The sequence below is a fragment of the Vitis riparia genome, chromosome 5, assembly GCF_004353265.1.
Source record: "Vitis riparia cultivar Riparia Gloire de Montpellier isolate 1030 chromosome 5, EGFV_Vit.rip_1.0, whole genome shotgun sequence".
NCBI lineage: Eukaryota > Viridiplantae > Streptophyta > Magnoliopsida > Vitales > Vitaceae > Vitis > Vitis riparia.
Window position 1 is genome coordinate 550,486 of NC_048435.1, and position 17,062 is coordinate 567,547.

The 17,062-nt window shown below is 32.5% G+C and overlaps 3 protein-coding genes and 1 pseudogene across 3 annotated transcripts; all 4 read right to left on the reverse strand.

Moving 5' to 3' along the window:
* Positions 1–5,238: 5,238 nt before the first annotated feature.
* On the reverse strand, positions 5,239–5,971 carry LOC117915036 (major allergen Pru ar 1-like). The gene is made up of 2 exons (XM_034830586.1): positions 5,781–5,971; positions 5,239–5,612 (listed from the first exon to the last, which is right to left on the reverse strand). The coding sequence occupies exons 1-2, from the start codon at positions 5,962–5,964 to the stop codon at positions 5,317–5,319; spliced, it is 480 nt and encodes a 159-aa protein (XP_034686477.1). The 5' UTR covers positions 5,965–5,971; the 3' UTR covers positions 5,239–5,316.
* Positions 5,972–7,450: 1,479 nt separating this feature from the next.
* LOC117914882 (major allergen Pru ar 1-like) lies at positions 7,451–8,331 on the reverse strand. Its single transcript, XM_034830397.1, has 2 exons — positions 8,070–8,331; positions 7,451–7,933 (listed from the first exon to the last, which is right to left on the reverse strand). The coding sequence occupies exons 1-2, from the start codon at positions 8,251–8,253 to the stop codon at positions 7,638–7,640; spliced, it is 480 nt and encodes a 159-aa protein (XP_034686288.1). The 5' UTR covers positions 8,254–8,331; the 3' UTR covers positions 7,451–7,637.
* Positions 8,332–10,291: 1,960 nt separating this feature from the next.
* On the reverse strand, positions 10,292–11,052 carry LOC117914985 (annotated as a pseudogene).
* Positions 11,053–15,872: 4,820 nt separating this feature from the next.
* LOC117914891 (major allergen Pru ar 1-like) lies at positions 15,873–16,781 on the reverse strand. The gene is made up of 2 exons (XM_034830408.1): positions 16,546–16,781; positions 15,873–16,401 (listed from the first exon to the last, which is right to left on the reverse strand). The coding sequence occupies exons 1-2, from the start codon at positions 16,727–16,729 to the stop codon at positions 16,106–16,108; spliced, it is 480 nt and encodes a 159-aa protein (XP_034686299.1). The 5' UTR covers positions 16,730–16,781; the 3' UTR covers positions 15,873–16,105.
* Positions 16,782–17,062: the final 281 nt, after the last annotated feature.

The following is a 17,062-nucleotide window of genomic DNA, read 5'->3' on the forward strand; positions in this document are numbered from 1 at the left end:
ACTCCATTAGTGGGGTTCATGTTTTGAATTTGAAGACCATTACACTATTATATATATATTTATTTGAGTAGATTTTCTTTCCTTTAAAAAATAAAATAAGAATAAGATCCCACGTAGCACCATTTAATTGATTAACAAGTTAATAACTACTTCAACACTGATCAAAGATATAAAATAAAATAGCACCTTAATAAAATAATAAGAGGCTACTTTTGCTAGAGGTTCGTTGAACTTGTACAATGATAGAAAAAACAGAAAAAAATTTAAGAGGCTGGTTTGAATAATAAAAATAAGAGGCTGGATTGGATAATAGAAATTTTTGTGTGGACAAAAAAGATTCAATGGTCAAGAATCAATTCAAGCATCTCTGAAAAGTCTACCCAACCATTTGATAGGATTATGCGAGCAGCTACAAGGATAATGCAAATATAGGCAAGCTATTGTTATTTAACAAGCCCCCAAACAAATAGGACCATGAATTCTAAACCTTTGAACCTCCTAAATCCAAGAGCTTCCCTGCAGCCACTTTGTGCTTCTAACTTTATCCAACAACCATTCAGATAAAATAAAACACAGTATGTGAGCAGCTACAAGGATTATGCAAATATAGGCAAGAATATTGTTATCTAACAAACAGATAGCACAATTGGCTTCTCATATTTCCTAGTTCTTGAAGCTCGCAAATCTAAAAACTAAGCCTACTCTGTACAAATAACACTCTTAAGGAACAGGTTAAAAATTGGGTAGCCTAATTTAATTTGATACTAGTTTATACAAGCAGTAGAGCTAGAGAATAATATGTTGGGCCTGATCCCAACTATTTGGCAACAATGCAAATTTGTTCAGCTTTATCCTTGCCAATGGAATTTCTAACTGCTAAGCATCATATAGTAAATATTTTAAACCAACTCTAAACAAAATCAAATTCTAAACCAAATTATAGAATTTTCTATGTTAAATTTTATAATTTGACAATACAAACAATGCACACAATAATGATCTAAACTTAAACTAATATTAAGCTTCCACAAATAGGATATATCATTAATCAATTCCATAAATAAGGTTATGGAAAGGACCACACAATAGATTCATAATAAAACCTACTTTTGACAAATGCTCTGTAATCAGGATCATGCTCACAGAAAAAGTTATCATCATCTAGCATTATATTTCTTTAACATTAACTCAAACAAATTCATCAAACTAAGAAAACAGGAAAGAGAAAGTATAATCTAACAAACATTGTAACACGATCATCATAAATTTGTCTTCTAATTACTGTTTTAACAACCCATGTTCCATGCCACTTGACTTTTTCAGATTCACCAAATAGACCCTGGCAAGTAACAAAAACAGAAATCTCTATATAATTGCTTCACATGGAGAAAATTATTGGAAATAGCTTCAGAATGAATGCATAAAACGAATAGATAAATAATCCAAAACAACAATCCTTAATTCAGCATTAAATAACAAATACATCATGAGATTTTGGTTGGTAAACTGTTCAAGGAATGAAAAGATGACCAGAGTCTGTACAAAAATATTTTTGGTAGGTCACCTCCTGTCCAAAAATATTGTATGGCGCTTAATTATTGCACAGAGCCAAAATCATTAACATAAAATAAAGTTTTAGGATAGCTTATTGTGTTCCTTAGTTTAAATGGTAAACCAAGCCAAACAATGATAGCACTATGACTGTTCTTTTACTAGGCCAAGACTATCACAAGACCAAGCCAACAATTATAACAATACGACTTCAGTTTTATCACACCCAAGCTATCACTAAACATAACACAGATGAAGTTATTTTACCTTTTTTTTTTAGCATTAATGGAAGGATTTTAACCCTGTATATTGTGATCATTGTGCTCTTGATACATATTTCATAATCTTTTTATATGACAGCTTCTTAAATATTTTTTGCAATCAGTAGGACAATCAGACAGTAAAACTCCCCTGACATACTCTACCAAGTTACAAAATGGTTGTTCAAAGAGTTCAACTATAGAAATATTTTGTGGCAGTTAAATATTTCCTTTCCATATTCTTGACTGGGAAGTAGCAGTTAAATATTTCCACACAATATTCTTGACCAGGAAGTACACTTGAGTAACAAGATTCCAAATCCTCTGGCACATTAAACAAGTAAAAAGCCTCTATTAGCTAGTGATTGCAATCTATGTTAGAAGTAAAACTTGTGAGATTAGTTAAATTCAGGAAAAAGAAGAGGAAGAAAAAAGGAGAAAAAGAAAATAAATTAAGGTTTAGGTTTGTGTAACTTGATTTCCCTGTACTTTCCAATCTATCTATATTACCAAGGGGTATACTATCTTACCTCTTATTTTGCCCTTAAGACCCATTTCTTTACCTACCTCACCAAACCCATACATCACCTTAAATTTTTGAAAACTCATAAAACCCCCTCTCAAATGCTCACCTTCTTCCACATCTTCCTCATCTCAAAGACTCATCATTTTCTGTCATTTTCCTCATTCCATTTGAAATCCCTCTCCTTCCAACCCACAAAGCTCATAGAAATCATGAAAGGACTTTTCCATTGAATATTTTCTAAAATCATATTAGAATACTATTAACACCAAAAGCATGCATGGTTCATAGCTTTAATTCCTTAAAGCAACATTTCTCAATGCTCATATGCAAGCCCGTGATCAACCAATACTATTATTGTAGTACACATTTAAAATTGGACAAGGAAAAAAAAAGACAATTTATTATAAAAATACCACTACCGAACATAGAATCCATCTATTTGTTTCTTAAACAAAATACGGAAGATAAATAAAACAAAAACGAAGGGCAACAAATACATATAATGGAGAAATTGACATTTCATAAACGGAAGCAATGACAACCTTGGGAAAATAAAATTAACAGAGCAAACACAGAAACCAGAAACATATGTTAAAAACCATCAACCAAAATTCAATGAATGAAAGAAAAAAGTGGAAGAGGTTCAATTATAACCTTAATAAAGTTCCTGTAACTCAATAGATATGGAATAAATATTATACACATGTAGACTTACCTCATAGATGAGGTGCCACAGATTCCTATTTTTACAATCCTCATGATTCCTTGAAATAAAAAATACATTGCAATCCTCATGATTCCTTGAATTTTCAGTTTTTTTTTTTTTTTTTTTTGCCATCAAAACCCACTAATGGAAGTCATTTATGCTTCTAGAGTACCATCTAGTTGGATCATTTCTCAAACTTTCCCTTTGCAGGTATTTTAATTTTCATTAACAACATCTAGTTTTTTTTTTTTCTTTTCTCTAATCTAAGTTGCAGAATGGATAACTCTTGTCAAGAAGTTGCCATATAGATGGTGGATTAGACTTCTCAAAATCAAAAGTCCCACAAAATGATTTTGATGAATTTTCACTATCCTTTAAAAAATTCTGCTACTGCTTAGACAAACATCTAAGTATCCAAAATGATAATTTTCATTAAAGTGAACTTGAATTCAAGAACTGAAAAACCTATAAGACTAAACTTCAAATCCTAGAGTTCAAAATGCTAAATGTCCAAATCTAAAAACCAAAGCCTTATCAAATCTCTAAAGAACTAGAAAATTTTAGGAAAAAGGAAAACTCTTATACTCATAAAGGAGAAAAAAAAAAAACCAATGCCACTGGTATAGAGCAACAACAAATGATTAAAAATCTAAAAGTCTAACACTAGAACAATAAATTGATAGAAACTTAGGATTAATTTTGCTAAATGATTCCTTAATTTGTAAATTTTAATAAAATTAATACCAAAAACAGAAACATTTTAGCAAACACATTAGAAATCTAACTTTCACCTAATTGAGAGCTATGGCCCTACTAAGAAACCCACCAATCTATAAGGAACGCAGTTCACCAAAATCTCTCCCATCCCTGAACCAGCAGCCTCATTTCCCTACGATCAACATCCTCACTGTAGGACCCATAAATGAGAAGAACACATCGTGTAAATCTGTCTCATATTAGAATCACCAACCCCATTTGTGATCCACACAAAAAATCAAGTTCTACCATTACATTAGAAAAATAATCCACAATCCTAACCTTTAACGTACCAATAAAACATAAATATCCAATCCTACAAATTAAATAAATCAAATTCCAATATTAAATCACAAGCACATTAAAAACTAAAAGAAAAGAAGCAAACAAAACAAACAATAAGAACTAGAAACTAAAATTTGCACCCGAGGATGAGCTAAAATTTGTTCCAAGCCCTTATCATGCATACTCTTAGGTTAGATAATAACAGATGGTGAGGAACAAAGTTTTGCATGGAAATTACAGAGGATGAGGTATTCGAAATGTCAAATAAGGTGGGGGTTGAAGAAAATGAAGGGAAATTACCATAAAGACCTGATAGTTGATATCTATAAGCAATAGAGGCTTCTATCTCTCTAGTGCGAAATCACAAAGGTTGTGACACCATCAAAAAAGAATTATAGAAGCTTTAATTCCAGACAAAGCATGAGAAAAAATAAACCCTAAAGAGAGGGATTTACCTGTGTTGATTTTTTGAAGAAGTTCCCAAAATCTTGGTGATGGTAGATCAATTAGGGCCTCTCGACAGTGGAGTTCATCTATGAAGAAGGGTTAAGGCTTCTTCGTTCTAGATTTCTCCAGTGATGGAGACATATGTTATTCGCGACAGTTATTTTCTGATGAAAGGTCATCAGCAGTGGCTAATAAACGTAGAGATTTAACTTGCCAATGATGTTTATCGAGGTTATCCTCTTGAGTGTAGAAGGAGCATCCCGACTAGTTGATGTTATCACCGATGCAGTGACAGATGGGTTTCTACTGGTTGCCATTGAGTTTGCCGATGGTCTTTGTCGTGGCTGTTGTTAGTAGATTTGGGGCTAGGTATGATATCGAGGGTTTGTTAAATTGGAAAAGATTGGGAAAAAGAAGGGTATATATAAACTCATAAATAATGACATTTATTACAAATGTCAATGTTACTCCAACAAACAATGACACTTAAAAAAAGTATCAACATATTTAAAGCGCCAACGAAACCTTTGAAGAAGCGCCAACTTTCAGCTAAATTCTATAAGCGCCAATATATTTATTCAAAAAACGTCATTGTTAGTCAAATTTCTATAAGCGCCATTATTAATACAATTCCTTGACGTTTCTTGCAAGCGCCAAGGAAATGAACGTCATTGAATATATTTTTTGTAGTAGTGTTTTAGCCACAAGGTAGGATTTATATCAAAGCCAAGCCTTTTAGAAGGAATGACACAAATTAAAGATAATCTCAATATGGTCAATTTTACTTAATAGGCATCAGGATTGGCCAAGAGATAGGCTTCAATGGCCTTGTACATGCCCATAGCCTTCTCTTTGCCAGCCTTGATTTGATCTTCTGTGATCTGGATGTCGCCTTTGGTATGGTACTTGCTGATGTTCTTGCAGATGGATCCTCCATCAGGAGAGGCCACCAGCTTCACCTCATAATAGATTGACTCAAGGGTGTCCATCAAAGCATCTCCTTCAATTATGGTGTAACAGTATGTGAAATTCTCTTTGTCCAATGAATCGATCCGGTGCTTTACGTAGTTGAATTGGCTGCCTGCAGCATACCAACGAGTTAAGGAAAAAAAAAAGCACTGCTTACCCTATTTGCTAACATATATAACAAATCATATAAATAAGTACTTCTATTGTTTTTAAAAGCATAAGCATAAAAATACAAAAAAAAAAAAAAGGTACTAATAAAATAGTAGTTACGCATGCTAACCTTCACCGAAAGTAATCTTCTTGATCGTTCCTGGCCCTCCATCTCCTTCAATTATTTCGACGCACTTAATGGCTTGTGGAAGGACCTTAGGGATGAGGTTGTCAACATCAAGGACAAAAGCCTTGAACATCTTGGCCGGAGGGATTGAAGAGGTGACCTCCATTTCATAAGTGATAGCACCCATGATGCTAGAGTGTGTGAATTAATGAACAAAGGAGGAGGACGAGGATTGATTGGTACGTAAAGAGTGGGTTTGGGGTGAAAAGAAGTGAGAAGTAGGGGGTGGTATATCCATTTTTTCTCAGCAGATGCCTTAAAGAAAACTCCAATGAATCCATTATTATTCTCAATAAAAAACCTTTATTTTGTTTTACTTTTGAGTGGGACCAGGTTTTACAAATTGGGTCGGGTATTGACTCTTGACCCTGATATTCAAAGCACCAGCCAAAGGGAATAGAGATTGAGTGATCTTAAAGATGACACAGGAAGTGTAAATGGAAAACAAAAAATTGGATCAAAGTTAAGAGTGAGAAAAATTGCGGAACCAGTGACAAAACTATGGATCTTTCTCAATTTTGAATGAAATAGTGAGGACTAGACTTAGAACAAGGGACAAAAACCATGAATCTTTGAGTTTAAATCTACTTGTAAGGGAGAAGTTTTTGACTAGTAAACAATAACATATAAGTGGAAAGTGACCTTTTATATTTAAATTTTTTTACTAATTATGGTGACCTTAGTGGTCAAGGAAGAGGATGTTAAGAATTTTTTCTAAGCCACTTATTTCAATCATTAACGTCAAGATTAATAATAAAATAAAGTTTTTATTATTTCATGTCTTTGTTATGTTCAAATTAGGTGTTTGATAAAATTTCAAAATTACTTTTAAACTAAAAATATTTTAAACCTTTTTTTTATTATATTTAAATATAATTAATTCTCTATAAATACATTTTAATTAAAATATTGGACCTCTTATATCATTTGAGGACATTTTTAAAATTTTATATCTTTTTTCATTGTCTCATAAACCTTTAATTTTATGAGAGCAATTGAGTTTTTATTAATTGGAATTAAAATAACTTACTAAGTATTGCTCTTAATTAATTGGGGAAAGTTATCTTATTACTAGTTAGGTTCATAGGCATAATAGCATATAAGAAATGAATCACTTTCTTCTCTATATTTAAGTTTCTAGAATCAAGCCTACAAAAAAAAAAGACTTTTAAGTTTCTAGAATCAGAAACCATATGATATTAATCTTAGACCATAATAATGATAAGATTTTCAAGAAAGTGAAAGTTATATGAAAAACCATAGGTTCTGTTAGTATCATAGAAAATTTGAGCATAATTTCACAAAAGAAAAAAAAAAAAAAGGAAAAAAAATGAAAATACAAAGTTATTTTTCTCTTTTTTCTTCTCTCATAAAAAAACATATATATATATTTTAATAATTCTTGATATATCGGTTTTTTTTGTGTACTTTTTATGATAAATAAAGAAAAATATGAGAATTTGATTTTATCCCTTTTTTTTTTGTTGATATTTTGAGTTTAGCGAGGAACTCCATCCTTACAAGTTGATCAAACAACTCGATCCCCGGTATTCCCAACAAAATGCAACAAAATTGATTAAGGTTTCATAATCCAACAAAAAACATAATCAAACTTAATAAAACAAGATGATCCTTTTTTTATATTTATTAAAATCATACGTCTTCCCTTCTTTGGAGTTAAATATTACAAGTCCAAGGATTACACACAGGAAACTCTTTTTATTTCAAGCCGGACGTCGGAGAAATATATATGAAACCCAACCCACAACTTTAACTGATGATATGAGACAAAGAAGTTTCTTAATAGGCATCTGGATTTGCCAAGAGATAGGCTTCAACAGCCTTGAACAGGCCCAAAGCCTTCTCTTTGCCAGCCTTAATTTGGTCTTCTGTGATCTCAAAGTCACCTTTGGTATGGTACTTGCTAGTGCTCTTGCAGATGGATCCTCCACTGGGAGAAGCCACCAACTTGACCTCATAAGAAATTGATTCAAGGGTGCCCATCAAAGCATCTCCCTCAATCACACTGTAACTGTATGTGAAGTTCTCTTTGTCTATTCCATCAACCCTGTGCTTCACATAATTGAATTGGCTCCCTGCATATAAATCAACAAGTTTGGTTAGTATTTTGAAGTGCCTTTGCTGCTTTTAAAAGCTAAAAACAGAATATTGAGGACAAAAAAATTTAGAATGTTAGTGATTCAATCTCTAGAAATTATAATGCAGATTAACCTTCTCCAAAAGTAATCTTCTTGATGGATCCAGGCCCTCCATCTCCTTCAATTATTTCAACGCACTTTATAGCTTGAGGAAGGACCTTGGGAATGAGGTTATCAGAGTCAAGGATAAAGGCCTTGAAAATCTTGGCTGGTGGGATTGAAGAAATGATCTCATGCTCATAACTGATAACACCCATGATGCTAGAGTTTGAGAGGGGATCAAAGGAGGAGCAAGAGGAGTGACTGGTTTGTTGGGATAGTTTTGGGGTGGGGAGATGTGTGAACCAGGGATGATATTTATAGACTTGGGGGAAGATTACTATGTTTGAAAGTGCCCTCCAGTATTCCAAGTGTTGAGGCAATCCGTCATTTAAAAAACAAATGCTTCTCATAAAACTATAATGTAATCCATTATATATATTTTTTCTAATAAATAAATCTTTTCATGTTGGGGCAGGCTGCCAAATTTGAATTCAAATGATGATCTAGTCTTGATGTCCATTGCACTGAAAAAAAAAGGTAAAATGAGATAGATCACATGATATCCTGATAAATAAGCAATCTACAAATCATAAGAGGGAGAAGTAAAATACAAAAAAATGGATCTCGTGAAATGATTTGGTATAATTAAATTTTAATACCCGCGGAGGGACAAAATTAAGGATATGGAAGTTGGACTTAATAAGCATATGCTTTTGGCTTAGTAAAAATCAAAGGTGCTCGAGGGAGAGTCACATTGTTGAAAATTGGCCCTAAGGTTCTTGGATGTATTATTGATCTCTTCTTATTATAATAACTTTGCTTGTAAAGGTTTAATTTAGGTCATTTATCAAAGGAAAACTCTTTCCTTTCAACTATATGTTCACATGCCCATTTTTATCTTTTCTTCAACCACAATTCAGGTCCCAATGGCTTCTAGATATTCCTTTATATTTCACATTTTAATTTTTAATATATCATGTTCACATGTCATATTAATGTGCATTTGACTTTCTTGTACTAGAAGTGTTGAGAATATCTGTAGGCTCAGATGGTAAATCATAGGGTTGTTTGCATAAATATTATAAATGCAACCATAATTTAAAGATTATAAACAACCATAAAAAAATGAATTCAAATACTATAAGCCATGTATCACATGTTTGAACCCATAAAAAGGCCCATAGAAATATCACACCAAAAATACACTAACAATGTCTACAAACAAGGCCCAAGAATATCAATTACCTACTAAAAAAATGCTTAAAAAATAACTCTCAAAAGAACTCTTTTCTCCCCAAACGCTCCCCAAGCAACTCTGCTTCTTTGCCTTCTTTGACACTCCTCACTCAAACCCCATGATCACATGTTGTTGCAAACATGGAGAATGAAATCAGACACTTGTATTAAAATTACTAGAAGCTTAGAGGGTGGAAAAAAGTTATAGTTAGAAATGAAGGGCAATGGCTGCAACCAATGATGATGGTTTTAACTTCACTTTCAACTTTTCTCTTGAATTCTTTGAATGTATTCAAAATTTTTTATTTTTGTTTTAGAAATTACACCTATGCATATTTGAAAAATCATCTATATATCAACGTCACTATGCAATGACTTCCATGGATTGATACTTTATAAAAAAGGTTCAAGGAGAGAAAGTCAAAGTCTTAAGTACATAATATGGGAATTTAATTACTTTGAGCAATTAATCCACCACCCAAGTCATCACTAGGGCTTAATTTATAATTTCTCTTTCATCTTTACTCACTAAATAAACTTTCCTTTTATAATATTTTATATTAAATTAGAAAGTAAGAATTGGGGCAAAATCTACCAACTTCATGGCCCATGGGAGAACAAGTTAATTACTCTAATTAGTAAGTTAAATAGTCAGCTAATTACATTGAATAATTTTTAGAAATGAAACTACAGATTGTCTCTAGTTAATATATAGCTACCTGTTTGTTACCACCATTCGTAATAATAAAATTTGCCAAGACTTAATCTTATTCCACAGGAAACTGTTTTCATGAACAAGCTATTCAGTGAGCCATGAACACCGGCATATGTGGTAAATTCGAGTCTAATAAATACTTTGGTTGTTTGTTCCCAATTAGACCATATCCAAACTTTATCAGATCTTTGTGGAAATTTGAAGATTAAAAGCAACACTGAAATCATATCAGAACTCATCTATTGCTTAATAAAAATATGATTTCCACTATGTTTATTAAAATAATAGAACAATGACTCCTTATTCCAATCAAGTATTACAAGCACTCGTATCATCAAGCATGTATCTTTTTGATGGCCACAAAGAAGAAATATATATAAAGGACACAACTTGAACTGATGAAATTGAGACACAACACGAGACTGTCACAATATATTCCATTTCACTTAGTAGGCATCAGGATGTGCCAAGAGGTAGGCTTCAACAGCTTTGAACAGGCCCATAGCCTTCTCTTTGCCAGCCTTGATTTGGTCTTCTGTGATCTCAAAGTCACCTTTGGTATGGTACTTGCTGGTGCTTTTGCAGATGGATCCTCCATCAGGAGAAGGCCACCAACTTGACCTCATAAGAAATTGATTCAAGGGTGCCCATCAAAGCATCACCCTCAATCACACTGTAACTGTATGTGAAGTTCTCTTTGTCTATTCCATCAACCCTGTGCTTTACATAATTGAATTGGCTCCCTGCATACCAGCAAATCTGGTTAGCATTTTGAAGTGCTTAATTTTGCTGCTTTTAAAAGCTAAAAACAGAATATGACGAGGACAAAAAAAATTAAGAATGTTAGTGATATTCCAATGCCTAGTAATGCAGATTAACCTTCTCCAAAAGTAATCTTTTTGATTGATCCAGGCCCTCCGTCTCCTTCAATGATCTCAGTGGACTTAATTGCTTGTGGAAGGATCTTGGGTATAAGTTTATCAGAGTCAAGGATAAAGGCCTTGAACATCTTGGCCGGAGGGATTGAAGAAGTGATCTAATGCTCATAAGTGATAACACCCATGATGCTACAACTAGAAAATGACCCAATTAAGGAGGAGGGGGATGAGTCATTGGTTTGCTGGGATTTTTTGGGGTGGGGTGATGTGTGAACCAGGGATGATATTCATAGACTGAGAAGAAGCTTCCTGTGTGTGAAATTGTCCCCAGTATTCAAAGTGTTGAAGTAATCCATTATTTTTAAAACAGATGCTTTGAGAAGACTACAATATAATCCAATAGTTTTTCTAATAAATAAATCTTTTTGGGTCGGCCAATTGAACTGAATAAAAAAAAAAAAAAAATTGATACAGATCACATGATGTCCTTATCTGAAAATCATGTGAGGGAGAAGTAAAATACAAAAAAGGGGATAGCATGGAATAAGGAAAAGGTTTTGTAGAATACAAGAGATTAGATGTTATCGATGTTTACCAATTGGTAAACAGTCTGAGAGAACTTCTGGAAACTAATTAGCTTGGAGTTGAGTCGTGGTAAACATGTGGTGACAAAATTATGAATAGGAAAGTTTTATTTATATGTAATACAACATGGTTTTAGCTTAGTAAAAAACCTTGTTGAAAGTTGTCCCTGGGTTCCTGGATGTATAATTGACATCTCCTTATTATAATAGCAACCTTGCTTTTAAGGATGTAATGTTTAACAATAATTTAGGTTCCTAGTAGAAGGAAACTAAAGCTCTTCCTCTTGAACTAGGTTCACATGCCCATTTCCATGCTTTTAGACCAGATCAATTCAGAGCAGGAATGGCTTAAATATTGTTCCTTCATATTTCACTTTTTAAATTTTAATACACTGTCCTAGTTTTCCCTCTGGGTAAACAAGCTTAATCATTTTTAAGTGATTCTTGAGTGCAAATTGTTAATTAAAGTTAAAATATGTATTAATATTTTTCTTTTATTTGTTGAAATTAATGGAGAAATTTTGTTTTCACCATATTGCATCAATTAAAAGGTCATATATAGCTGCTGTTTAAATTGTACATGGTCATGTTGTATTTTGAGGTTTTAGCATGGGAAGTGTAGAGAATGTAGGCTCAAATACTAAATTATAGAGAAATAACAAAATTAATTTGCACAAGTATATATTATAATGCAACCATAATTTAAAGATGATAAACAACAATAAAAAAAATGAATTCAAATATTTTATGCCATATATCACTAAATATTGAACCCACAAAAATATCCCACCACAAATACACTAAAAAAAGCCCACAAACAATGCCCAAGACATACAATCTTCTTTACAAATGCTTAAAAGCTAATTCCAAACATGCTCTTAATATATATATGCCAAGATATAGCTCATACTCCCAAACAATTCCCAAGTTACTCAACTTCATTGCTTTCTTTGGAACCTCTCACTCACACCCCACGATCTCATGTTGTTACAAAGATGGAAGATGATGGAGAATGGGATCACAACCCTATTTTATAACTATTGAAAGATGGTGAACAGAATTTGTGATTGGAAATGATGGCAGTGGCCAATGATGATGCAAAGATATGTGACAAAAACTATTAGCTAAAAGGTATGGTGCCTATTGTTGATTGGCTAAAAAAGGTGACTTTGGTATTATGGCCGTCTCTGGTGATTCCAATGGATGAAAGCAGTTCTGTCATTGGGAACCCAGATCAGTGTTGATTCTTCAATTCTCCCCACCTACACTTATCTTCCTACTATTTTGATGACTATGGTATTTATATGTTAAAGCTTTTATTGAAATTCTAATCGCTAAGTTTATATGGTTCTTTTTTTTTATATTAGTTTTTGCTACTATATTCTTTAAAATATTACCTTTTGCTTTTTTGTACTTTTTATAATGTTTCGTTTAACTAAGGCAACATTTGCATACCTTGATTTGAGCTTTCATTATTTAATCAATCATACAGGTTGAAATATAGATTCTTCTTGTTGATTTGGTTGCACTCCTATGTGGTTCTATGATATATGTAAATATGTTATGTACTTGTAGTTTTACCAATAGTCTTTGGTAAATTAACTTCTAATCCACCATCTTTTAAACTCAAGTATGACTTCCTCTCTTTAGGATCTTCTCTAATCCTATCCTGTAATTTCTCTAATCTTTGGTGTATATTAGTACTATTGTCCACAAAAATGAAGTTTTTAGCAAATATAGCATGCTCTGTATATAACATCAACCACTTATAAGGTTGCAACATCTCCATATTTTCTTATTATCATAACCCACAAATATGCAGCGAAACAATTTCTTATCAAACTTGGTCCACAATGATCAAACATGAACACATGGTGTACATACATATAATTACTTGAAAATGACTCACTGGACTTGATATATTCCATAATTTCTAAAATAGTGAAGCAAGCCCTAGTTTTGTTGGTGATCGATAACATATTAATTGTCATTTTCATTCATTCAACCTAATTCTATTTGACACAATCTTGCTATGCAACATACTCTAACATATTTATGCAAGATATTGATTATTCTTTTCTATTATATCATTATATGTACCCAATTCCATTATTTGTATATAACTATATCATTTTCAACTTTGTCCTTAAATTCTTTAAATTTGTTCTAAACTTTTAATTTTTGTTTCAAAAAATATATATATACATGCCTTAAAAAAAAAAATCATCTATGAAGGTCATTACATAACCCATTAATTGATGCTCATTGCTTTATAAAAAAGTTTGAGGAGAATGGTCTTATTGAAGCTGTCCAAAAGATTATTGATTGTATTGAAAACACGTATCAATGACACTTTCTAATTATAATATTGATCTTACTTGTCAAAGTTGTAATGGTTTAATTATTATATTAAGGGACTGTTTTAGAATAAAGTTTGACTCTTATATTTAACAAGAAAAGAAATAGAAGTAGCGGTCAAAGGAGTACTCATTGTTATATTTTTTAATATATATAATGGAAATCATATTTTCATTAAACAATATTTTATATGGCACAACCTTGTATAATTTTAATCTACAAATTTGAATACAAATTTCCTAAAGTTTGGAAAAGATGGTTGAAATTAGAACCAACAACCAAATTATTATTCCCATAGAATTTACCTTGAATTGCATATCAATTTTACCAGTAACAACCACCATAACATTGGGTGGCAGCAATACAAGTACTGATGGAAACTTTGAAGTTTGCCATCAATTAAGAGCAAAACTAGCATTGCAACTACAACTTCAACATTTTGATTCTTAATTAATCCAATAGTTACCTCAAAGAGGTGTAGGTTCTGTGAAAAGTATATTCTTGGTTTAATTAAGAATTTATTAATCAGATTGTTGATCTCAAACCAAGCTCTTGTCTGATATTAATTGCCTTAATATAAGGTTAACTAGTCTGGCACAGAGCCAAAATTTGAATAGTAATGGCATCCAGGAAGGGTTGGAATTAGATCTATACATTTACAGAAATGTTGCTTATTATTAGTTCTTAACTTTATGAAGTGGATGTCTCTTAAGGAAAAAAAAGGAACTCAATAATACAATAGGACTAAAAATCGTTAATTTCAAACAATCAAATACTTTAGAGTCTGGTATGCCACAATCAAGCGTTGACGTTGTTGTGCCAATAAAATCTTTAATGCAAACAATGTTAGTTGAAAAACACAAAAATAAAATAATTAATACAATGGTATATGGGGTTTTGACGTGGTTCAACCAATCATACTTACATCCATGTATGAGAGAAAATCATTAAAAAATTAAATATAACTATTGGGTTCCTGAAACATCTGCATGTTTTCTTATTCCTTGTATCTGCACTCTAAAACATGAGACCCTTCCTCCACCATATGTCTCTCATCATTCCTCATGTCTTTATCCATCTTGTATAATTTTACAAGTACATATCCATCTTATAACCTTTTCCCATGACCTCGTGATGATCTAGAACACTTATAGAGATATTCGCAATAATTTTCCTTATTCTATAAGAAAATCTAACATTACAATGACATAAATATTGAAAATATTCTATATAAATATTCTTTACACAAAAATAATCTTTACTAATTAGGAATTTAGGACATTTTCCAATATCCTACATATTTCACTATTTCATTTTTGACAAATCCATGTTTTTATATATATTCTCATTACTTAAGGAACCTCAATCATTTTTGTGTATCTTACTAGAGCATATGAGCACATGAAAAATGCATGTCTGGCCACCATCTTGTTTTGGTAGCATGTTCTATACATTTTGAGTTTCTAGTATATATGAGAAACCACATGAGTTGCATGTACAAAGAATGTGACCTTAATTTGATCATATTAATGTTGAGAGTATGAAAAGTGAATTTGATTAGTGATTAGTACTCAATTATAATAATGTCAAAGTCCAAGTGCATAATTAATTCATGAATTTACTTGCTTTGAGTCACACATCCATAACACAAGTCATCAGTCTAAGACTATTTGTGCTTATGGTTTCTCCTTCATGTTGACTCACTCAGTGAGTATTCCTTCTTTAGGCTTTTCTATTAAATAAAAAGGCAGGACTTGGTCCAATCGATACCAACTTCATGGTCCATAGGAGAATAAATTACTTTTAATCAATTAAATAATCAATTAATTATATTAAATTTTTAGAAATAAAATTGCTCTCCATTAATTTCTTACCACCATTTAACATAATAAAATTTGCTAGACTCAATCTTAATTCAGGTGAATGCTTAAGAGGTAATAAATTCTAATGGGACAAATAATTTGGTTGTTTGATCTAAATTAGACCATCAAATCTAAACTTTACCATATCTTTGTGGAAATTTGCAAATTAAAAGCAATACTAAAATTGTGTGGTATCATATATTACTTTATGATATGATTTCCATTTTGTTTATTGAAGTAATATAACAATGACTCCTTATTCCAATCAAGCATTACAAGCAAGTCAAGGAAATGCACCCATATATACCCTTCTTATCATCAAGCCTCTATCTTTCTCATGGCCACAAAGAAGATATGTATATATAAAAGACACAACTTGAACTGATGAAATTAAGACACAACAAAAGAGACTGTCACAATATGGTCCATTTCACTTAATAGGCATCATGATTGGCCAAGAGGTAGGCTTCAACAGCCTTGAACAGGCCCATAGCCTTCTCTTTGCCAGCCTTAATTTGGTCTTCTGTGATCTCAAAGTCACCTTTGGTATGGTACTTGCTAGTGCTCTTGCAGATGGATCCTCCATTGGGAGAAGCCACCAACTTGACCTCATAAGAAATTGATTCAAGGGTGCCCATCAAAGCGTCTCCCTCAATCACACTGTAACTGTATGTGAAGTTCTCTTTGTCTATTCCATCAACCCTGTGCTTCACATAATTGAATTGGCTCCCTGCATATATACCAACGAGTTTGGTTAGTATTTTGAAGTGCTTTTTCCCGCATTTAAAACTGAAAGGCAGAATATTGAGGACAAAAAAGAAAAAGAAAAAGAATGTTAGTGATTCAATCCTCAGAAATTATAATGCCGATTAACCTTCTCCAAAAGTAATCTTCTTGATGGATCCAGGCCCCCCATCTCCTTCAATTATTTCAACGCACTTTATAGCTTGAGGAAGGACCTTGGGAATGAGGTTATCAGAGTCAAGGATAAAGGCCTTGAACATCTTGGGTGGTGGGATTGAAGAAGTGATCTCATGCTCATAAGTGATAACACCCATGATGCTAGAGTTTGAAAGGGGATCAAAGGAGGAGGAGGATGAGTGATTTGGTTTGTTGGGGAGTGGGAGATGTGAGAACCAGGGGGTGATATTTATAGATCAAGAAGAAGGTTCCCATGTGTGAAAGTTTCCCCAATAGTCAAGCAATCCATTATTTTTAAAATACATAGATGCCTTTGAGAAGCCTGCAATGTAATTCATTATTAGTTTATATAAGTAACTCTTCTTGGGCTTGGAGCCAGGCCACCAAATTTGATTCCAAATGGTGGTTTATTCTTGATGTTGAATACACTGAAAACTATATAAAATAAGGGAGTTGAGACAAACCATATG

Excerpts from the sequence above, each read along its gene's own strand:
- LOC117914891 (XM_034830408.1), bottom strand. The coding sequence starts at position 16,729 with ATGGGTGTTATCACTTATGAGCATGAGATCACTTCTTCAATCCCACCA. Across the intron at positions 16,402-16,545 it reads GAAGATTACTTTTGGAGAAG|GGAGCCAATTCAATTATGTG; the intron begins GTTAATCGGCAT and ends GTATATATGCAG.
- LOC117914882 (XM_034830397.1), bottom strand. The coding sequence starts at position 8,253 with ATGGGTGTTATCAGTTATGAGCATGAGATCATTTCTTCAATCCCACCA. Across the intron at positions 7,934-8,069 it reads GAAGATTACTTTTGGAGAAG|GGAGCCAATTCAATTATGTG; the intron begins GTTAATCTGCAT and ends ATTTATATGCAG.
- LOC117915036 (XM_034830586.1), bottom strand. The coding sequence starts at position 5,964 with ATGGGTGCTATCACTTATGAAATGGAGGTCACCTCTTCAATCCCTCCG. Across the intron at positions 5,613-5,780 it reads GAAGATTACTTTCGGTGAAG|GCAGCCAATTCAACTACGTA; the intron begins GTTAGCATGCGT and ends GGTATGCTGCAG.